General features: G+C 46.4%; 1 protein-coding gene across 1 annotated transcript; it reads left to right on the top strand.

Moving 5' to 3' along the window:
* The first annotated feature begins 1,253 nt into the window (after nucleotides 1-1,253).
* FAM43A (family with sequence similarity 43 member A) lies at nucleotides 1,254-5,076 on the top strand. Its single transcript, XM_044289068.1, has one exon. It carries the CDS (start codon nucleotides 1,276-1,278, stop codon nucleotides 2,422-2,424), a length of 1,149 nt encoding a protein of 382 aa, XP_044145003.1. The 5' UTR covers nucleotides 1,254-1,275; the 3' UTR covers nucleotides 2,425-5,076.
* The last annotated feature ends 4,104 nt before the right edge of the window (nucleotides 5,077-9,180 follow it).

Raw genomic sequence — 9,180 nt, 5'->3', positions numbered from 1 at the left:
TTTATTTTGCTGGTACATGTACCGTATGTACTATGCAAGACCCCGGGAAGTCCCTGCCATCGCCACAGAAAGTCATTCATAGCTTCCAGCATCTACTCATATAAGGATTTGATCAATGTCTTAGCTATCAGCTTATTTTTCTTAGAACTTCACTTTTTCTTATTCTGGGATGACATTTCTGGCTTTAGAACCAATTACTGGATTTCCAAAAAGTTCCAAAGAGTGGGCTCAAGTTACAATGGCTTTGTATAAAAAATAAACAATAAAAACAAGATTATTTGAACTGGCACCCAAAATGCTCATATTATCAAAATATAAATGTATTATCCCATATAGTGAAGAGAAAAAAAATGAAAATGGCCATTTTGCTGTTTTTTCATCGCATGAACTCCCAAAAATATGAAATAAAAAGTGATCAAAAAGTCATACTCCTAAATGTAGTTATCAATAAAAAGTACAGATTATCCCACAAAAATGAGCCTCACACAGCATCATAGAAGCGACTATAAAAAAAGTTATGGGTTTCAGAAAATTGTGATTTTTTTCAAAGTTTTTATTTTTTGGGAGTATTAAAACACAAGAAAACTTATATAAATGTGGTATCACTATAATTGTATTGAACCACAGAATAAGGCCTCTTTCACACTTCAGTGTTTGGTCAGTGATTTCCATCAGTGATTTGTGAGCCAAAACCAGGTGCAACTCTAAACACAGAACAGGAGCAGATCTTTCCCTTCTACCTCATGTCTGTGGAGGCTCCACTTCTGGTTTTGGCTCACAAATCACTGATGGAAATCACTGACCAAACACTGAAGTGTGAAAGAGGCCTAAAGGTAACAGATCAGTTTTACTGCATAGGGAACGGCATAATAATGGAAACCCATAAAACTATAGCTCAGTCGTGTTTTTTTCCCCCAATTCTGCCCCATTTGGAATTTTTTCTGCTTCTCACTACATCCTATGCAATATTAAATGGTGCCATTAGAAAGTCCAACAAAATAAACAAGCCCTCATATGGCTATGTGAACTGAAAAATAATAAAAAAAAACTGAAATGCAAATAAAAAGGGAAACTGCCAGGTCCTCAAAGGGTTAAGCAGTTATTAGAGAGCTTCCAGGGACGTATTACATAGTAGATGCTCCTCTGAAGCTGGCAGCAACCAGGTGTGAAATGAGTTAAAGAGGCGGGGCCTCTCTTTGCTCGTCTCCCCTGCTCTGTAGAGCGGATGGTTCATTCCTAGCTATAAGTAGCGCCGCACTGCCTCGGAGGGCTGCAATGGGAAGGCTGAGAGCTGGCAGCAGGAGGACCGGGGAGCCGTGCCATGACAGTGAGCCGCCGCTGTCCACTGACAGCTCGGAGCCCCGTCCACACTGCGAGATGCTGCCCTGGAAGAAGAACAAGTTCGATCTGATCGAGGAGGACTGCAAGCAGAGCAAGCAGAAAGGCTATGCAGTGAGCCTCAACTACAGCGCCCTCACCTCCTTCGCCAAGTCCTGCCCGGAGGGGGCACTCACCAGGGTGGGCAGCATGTTCAAGTCCAAGAGGAAGAAGATCAAGATCACCGGGGAGGACCCCACCTACACCGTGCTGTACCTGGGCAATGCCACCACCCTGCAGTCCAAGGGAGAAGGCTGCACCGACCTGGCCGTGTGCAAGATCTGGAGCAAGAGCGAGATGGGCAAGCACGGCACCAAGATGAAGCTGACGGTCAGCTCTCAGGGCATCCGCATGGTGCATGTGGAGGACAAAGCCAAGCGGCCCGGGCACCTGTACCTGCTGCACCGGGTCACCTACTGCGTGGCGGACCCGCGGCTGCCCAAGATCTTCGCCTGGATCTACCGGCACGAGATGAAGCACAAGGCGGTGATGCTGCGCTGCCACGCCGTGCTGGTGTCCAAGCCGGAGAAAGCCAAAGCCATGGCACTGCTGCTGTACCAGACCTCTGCCAACGCCCTGGCAGAGTTCAAGAGACTGAAGCGGAGGGAGGACGCCCGGCACCAGCAGCAGCAGCTGATCGGGGAGCAGAACATCCCCCTCGTCCCTCTGCGAAAGCTGCTGAACGGCCAGTGCTGCTACAAGCCCCCGGTGGAGAGGAGCCGCAGCGCCCCCAAGCTGGGCTCCATCACCGAGGACCTGCAGGGCGAGGAGGAAGAGGAGCGGGCCATGAGCTTCGAGTGCGAGGACGTGCTGGACACCGGGGGAGGGGGCGGCGGGCGCGACGCCAAGCACGAGCTGTCCCAGCTCATCAGTGACCTGGGGGAGATGAGCCTGGGCAACGACCTGCAGACGCTGCGGGCGGACCTGAGGGTGACCCGGCTGCTGTCCGGGGAGAGCACGGGCAGCGAGTCCTCCATAGAGAGCAACCACGACAGCGGGCCCGTCAGCAACGGCTTCGAGGAGTGCAGAGAGCCGGAGACGGCGTGAAGGGGTTAATGCACTGTACATCGCCCCACCCTGCGGTCCTATTCCTCCGCTGCTGAGGGAAGGCAGGGGTTAAATATCCCCCTGGGGGTCACCCACTTCTCGGGGTCTTCTGCTCCGCTCTGACTATGGATGGGGTCGGTTTGAAGCCTATTTAAGTATTGAATGTCTGCTTGTAAAGGGTTAATACATGCATGGATCGGGCCCTCGAATGTTAAGAAGGTGACCCTTTATTTGATTCTGCTGGGATGTCCCTAGTAAAGGTGGCGCGTGCCCGCCTGGTGGTCAGAGGGGAGCTCTTAGCACCTTATGTCCAGATCAGTATTACCCGTAGGTTCTCCCCGCTCTTCCATCCTCCATCTGGTATTTACCTGTAGTGGCGCCATGTCTGGGCACATCACTTTACCCGGCCCTTTGTATGGGCAGATACTCTCCCCCGCCTCCTGTAATATTTATTAGAGTATTTGCTCATATAGATGACGGCAGGTAATGAATGTCCAATGTAAAGAAGAACCCCGGAGGTCTCCGACTTGCTGGATTTGGGTCATGGCAAAGCGGAACCCGGGAGACTTTCAGCTTTTGCCTATTATTGCATATTAACAATAATCCCCAAATTCACCTAAGGGCCAGATAAAGTCTGCCATGGTGACGCTCTAGTCCACGGCCATAGATGGTCCAGGAGTGGTATCTATCAGTATGTATTATGGAAGGGGTCCGTACCCGGGTGCAGAGCTGGCACGGCTGGACCAGGTCCTTTATGTCTCTTTCCACTTCCTCTTTTGTTCTGGCCCGGGCAATGTTTGCACATGTCATTAGGGTGGGGTGAGGCACAGATGTATTGCCAGTCTGCTCTGGTACCAGGTACACTAATTTGACATTTCGCAGTCCAATGATGGCATCGCCCGTCTCTGCAGCAGCACCCAGTCCACCAGTGTATGGATGAGCAGATGGCATCAGATGGTTACTTCCAGAACACAAGTTTTCTGTTGGTGCCGCACAACAGGCCAGTTTTCTATCGTGCCAGCCTTGCCATTCTGAGGTTGCGATTAGCATTTACCTGAAGAATGCTTTAGTGTTTGGTTATTTAACAATTAGAGGCATTCCTCGTTATAAAGACGTCTTGGCGATACCAAAAAGCTGCATTTACAACGCTGGCACTTTAAAAATAGCAGAGCTAAGTGTGTCGTCACTCCTAGCCCAAGCCAATGGGCAAATGCTTAGTACACATCATAAAATATAAATGCCAGTCTTGGCTCTGCTACCTTTGGGTGAATTCTGTGCATTTTACGTCTTGAAAGATGATCTTCTGGGAGATGCAGCCTCTCTGGGGATGACTGGTTTAGTGGCAGGCACCAAGGTATTCCAAGTGGCACTGAAGGTCGCATGCCACAGCTTTTAACCCCCCCCCCCCTCCTCCCTCCTGTTAAATAGCACCTGTTAGCAGGATCCACACTATTAAACCATACTGCCTATTAGGGTTGATCCTGCTGAACAAAATGATGCATGTCTTGAGAAAATCGGTTACGTCTTTCCTGAGGGGAAAAAGACTCACATTTTTCATGCAGATGAGGGCTTCCGTGTACCAAGGGGTGTGGCCAGAGCTAGGAAATTGAGGGGGCTAGGACACACCCCTTGGTTCACTTATGACCTCATTTGCATAAAGGAAATAAATATATATATATATATATATATATATATATATATATATATATATATATATATATATATATATATATATATATATATATTATTCCTCAGGAAGGACACAGCTGATTTTCACAAGACAGGTAGTGTTTTAATCACCAGGATCAACCCTACGTCTGGTTTAAAGGGAACTTGGTCAGGTTGAACACTGTCTGAGCATGTCGTAGAGCAGGAGGAGCTGAGCAGATTGCTAGATTTATGGGAAAAGATTCAGTAAAATTATAAATTTTTCCTTTTACATCCGTGCTGGTTCTGGGCTTTGCAGTCCAGGAGGCGGTCCTATCTGTATACACAATCATGGTAGGAAGGCTGTCAATTACCCATAGGGCCGCCTCCTGGACGTCAAAGCTCAGAATCGGCATGGATATAAATGACTGAAATACAAGTTATACTGAATGTTCTCCCACAAACCTATATATCAATCTGCTCAGCTCCTCCTGCTCCATAACATGCTGCCTGCAGATTATACTGCATTTTAATGGTGATGGGTTCCCTTTTTAATAGGGTTGATCCTGCTGACGAGACCTCTTTTAACAACCTTGTTCACAGTTTTCACTTGCCTGCCAAATAGGTATTTTTCTTCCATCATACCTCAGTCACCCACCTGCCAAAACTCCACAGTGGAATGGAGGGTTGGTCCACTTGTATGTTTACACACCGCCCACTGGGATACTTCTGTCATTACATTCCATGATGGTTTTTGTAATACTTGCACTGTCGTGAAGTACTTTTCCAGTGTTTCAGAGATGTAAATACGTATATATTTTGTACATAATGGTCACACAATTCTAAATGTTATCTTTGCTGTGCAAAAGACAAATCTGTGGTTGGTCACTTGTACATATGTTGTGTATATAGTTATTTTTCTTTGTTATTTTTTAAAGGACATCACTGTTACGATGTTTGTTTGCACACCTGAAAAAAGAAATAAAAGGAAATAATTTAAGATTATTTTTTATTGCATGCCTGAATATCTGATCAGGGATCACACAGCTCACAGCATGAGTAGGAGATCTGCCATCTGTTCCACTAGGTCTGCACATGATTTTTAGGGCTTTTTCAAATTGGCGTGTCCCTTGCGGGAATCGCACTCCGTGTGAGAGAGGGATTGTACGCTCTGGACTTGGGCAGCGCACAGTATTATCAGGATTGATAATGCTGTGTGCCTCTGCCTGACCTTTCTGTACCACAACAGCTTTGTCAGTGTGATCCTGTAGAAATACAGTCCCAAAAGGGACACGCTCGTGTGAAAGCCCGTAGATTCTTAGGCCCCTTGAAGACGAGTGTGTCCAGATGCGTTCAGTGAAAACTGCGTGATTTCCCAAGCAAGTCAATTCAGTTTTGTTTGCAATCGCGTTCAGGTTTTTATCGCGCGGGTGCAATGCGATTTAATGCGTTTTGCACACGCGTGATAGAAAAACTGAAGTTTACAAACAACATCTCTTAGCAACCATCTGGGAAAAATGCATTGCATCCGCACTTGCTTGCGGGTATGATGCGATTTTTACGCAGCTCCATTCACTTCTATGGGGCCAGCGTTGCGTGAAAATCGCAGAATATAGAACATTCTGGGATTTATTTATTTTTTCACGCAACGCACAAGTGATGCTTGAAAACCAACGCACATGTATACAGCCCCATTGAAATGAATGGGTCCGGATTGCCATCTATTGTAACAATGCCTAAAATGGACAAGAATAGAACAAGTTCTATTATTGTGTTTTTTTTTTTTTATTGCGGGGCTATGGAACGGAACATGGTGTGCTGTCTGCGTTTTTTTGCGGACCCATTGAAACAAATGGGTCCGCATTCTGTCCACACAAAAAAAAAAACAAACACTAAACTGACACAGAAACAAAATACGTTTGTGCGCATGAGGCCTAAGTCTTTTTGTGTGCATAGAGGAAGACCTGTTCCAGGTTCACTTTTTGGGCTTATTGACATGGCCGCAATTTTGTGGAAACTGATGCGGACCCATTCATTTCATTCGGGCCGCAAAAGGTGCGGACAGCACATCATGTGGTGTCCACATCCGTTGCTCCGTTTTGTTTTGCGGAAGGAATAGACATTTCTATAATGGGCTGCCCGTTCCATTCCGCAAATTGCAGAACGCACACGGACGGCATCCATGTTTTGTGGATCCGAAATTTGCGGACTGCAAAACACGGCGCAGTCATCTGAATAAGCCCTTAACAGTATGGGGAGACTTATAAAGAGTGTCTAAAAGGAAACTGTCAAGAGCAGGTTATGCAATGGAAGCTGGACAGTGAGTGGTTGATATGTTTTCTCAGAGTAAAAACATGGCTCATTGTCATGAATGACCCTGTTGGGATTTCATACCACTCATAGTTATGAGAAAGAAACTGCCAGTTTTATCCAATACATTCCAGAACTGTAAGGTTACATAGCATCATAAATCAATATAATGCTATGTGACCTGTCAGTGCTTGGAGGTCCGGCCGGGTGCTGCGATGTGGACTCGCTGCGGGAGGAACGCTCGTCTGCAAGGGGCCTTAGCCCTCTTTCACACGAGCGTGACGGATTAGGTCCGGATGCGTTCAGTGAAACACGCACCATTTTGCAAGCAAGTTCAGTCAGTTTTGTCTGCGATTGCATTCAGTTGTTCAGTTTTTTTTCCGTGGGGGTGCAATGCGTTTTGATGCGTTTTTCACGCGCGTGGTAAAAAACTGAAGGTTTACAAACAACATCTCTTAGCAATCATCAGTGAAAAAATGCATCGCACCCGCACTTGCTTGCGGATGCAATGTGTTTTTCACTGAAGCCCCATTCACTTCTATGGAGCCAGGGCCGCGTGAAAAACGCAGAATATAGAACATGCAGCGTTTTTTATGCAACGCAGAACTGATGCATGAAAAAAAACGCTCATGTACACAGACCCATTGAAAGGAATGGGTCAGGATTCAGTGCGAGTGCTATGCGTTCACGTCACGTATTGCACCATGCGGAAAACTCGCTCGTGTGAAAGGAGCCTTAGAGGGGTTTTCCAGGCTCCTGATATTGATGACCTATCATCAGGATAGGTCATTAATATCCAATTGGTGAGAGTATGAAACCCCACACCCCTATTGGTCAGCCGTTCCTACATTCTCAGGATCAAGGAGAAAAAAAAAATATATAAAAGCTCAATACAAAGTGTATTGTTCGTGCTGGGTTGCTGCAGCTCAGCTCCTATTAAAGTGAATGGGAGCTGAGGTGCAGTAACCAGGTACAGCCTCTACACTTTGAACGGAGAAGTTCTAGTCCCAGTGCTAGAGGCTGCAAGGAACAGCTGATCGGTGGGGTGGGGGTGTCGGACCCTCACTGATCGAGTAGCAATGTTCCATTCTTCTATGGGCCCGTGAAAAAAAAAAAAAAACACAACACGGTTGGCATCCATGTTTAACGGATCATTGCTAGGACATGCTCCAAAGAAGGGTCAGCTCACCTAAGCACAGAAAACCTGGAGCGGAGCAGGTGAACATGCAAGACAAAGCAATCCAGCACTCATGTTCAGACAGACAATATTAAAGAGATAAAATAGCACCATGTAGCACAACACCGCATGCCTGTTCTTGCGAGGAGATGCTCTTGAAATTAATTTTCAGCCTAGCAGTGCGCAAGGAATACAGATGATACATAGGGGGCAAAAATCGGACACATGGACCAAACACTGACCCTTCACGGACATCTTCACTGCTAAACCACTCACCATTTTGTCACTGATTTCATCACGGACGTGGACGTTTGAATGAGGCCTAAGGGTGTTATCTAAGTGGCCCCTCTGGTCTTTACCCTTTAACCCCTATACAGGGATTTGGCCTCCACTGCAGGGGAACCACCAGGCTGTTGTATAAATATAATATAGCCTGTCTAGGTTTACAGCATCAATAGGATTAGTACAATCATCCCTTGTATTCCCACACTATATATGGAAAAGTAGTACTATACCTTTAAGGGTATATTCACACGTGACAGAAATTGCTGTGCAGAACTCAATCTCCTTACTGCCAAAATAACCCCATTCAGATAAATGGAACTGATTTTCAGAAATATTTCTGCAACAAATCTGCCATTTGTTATCAACCTTTATAGGGTGGATTATCAGAATAATTTCCTTTTCAAGCAGGAGTGAACCAACAATACCTCTGTAGAATTGTGAAGAATTTCAATCTTGTGGCCGCTAGTAGTCTTTAGGCCTTATTCTCATGTCCGTAATGACTTCCTGTCATGTCCGTGTGTGAGAGGGAGAACCTGGCGATAGTGACAGGAATGAGACTACCTGTTCCTCCAGAAAGGAAGGACGAACGGGAGTCTCCCTCAGGCCTACAACAAAGGGCAGGGAAAAAACAACACAGATAAACCAAAACAAAAATGCAAAAGGGAAAGGAAGCGCTTAACTGTTCAGGAGCTTTGGCAGCAAAAGGAACCAAACGCCAGCAGACCACAGATACCACTGAAGCTGTAAACCGCACAGCATTGTGGGAGAAGCAACTATAAATAAGGAAAGGTAAATGACCACAATAGCAACACCTGGAGGATAGAGGTGTGGCCAGTACCAGAAACAACACAGACGCCTATTGATCCACAAGGAAAACTGTCAGATCAAAGCACGTGTTGCCAGTCTCACAGATCTTCTGTCACCCACTGTTGCGGGGACGTCCGTATGTCTCGGTACGTCAGTGACACTTCTGTGACAAGACGGTCAGTGTATATCTGTGAAGGGTCTGCCTTTGGTCCTTGTGTCTGGTATGAGCTGGCATAGATTTGACTTATAATTATCACTAGTTTTAATGTGTAGCTCTCATTGAATTTTATTTTTAACATAGTGTAGGGACAGGAATGTTAAAGGGGTTATCCGAGAGTATAAAAAGCCCCCCAATATGCCTGGCCGCTCACACTTAATATACTTATCCCGCTCCCTGCGCCGCTCCTGGTTCCTGCACCGCTGCTGCTGCTTCTCCCTGTGTGAGGATGAAAACATCCGGTGACGGGGACGAGCCTCCCTAGTATCGCGAGTGATGCCAGGGAGGCATATCTGCGTCCTCGCCTGCTATT

This window comes from Bufo gargarizans, chromosome 4 (genome assembly GCF_014858855.1).
Source record: "Bufo gargarizans isolate SCDJY-AF-19 chromosome 4, ASM1485885v1, whole genome shotgun sequence".
Classification (NCBI taxonomy): Eukaryota; Metazoa; Chordata; class Amphibia; order Anura; family Bufonidae; genus Bufo; species Bufo gargarizans.
The sequence above is the reverse complement of the archived record's forward strand: the minus strand, read 5'-3'. Positions and strand labels throughout refer to the sequence as shown.

Bases quoted from the DNA above. Each gene is read 5' to 3' on its own strand.
- FAM43A (XM_044289068.1), top strand. From the start codon at position 1,276: ATGGGAAGGCTGAGAGCTGGCAGCAGGAGGACCGGGGAGCCGTGCCAT.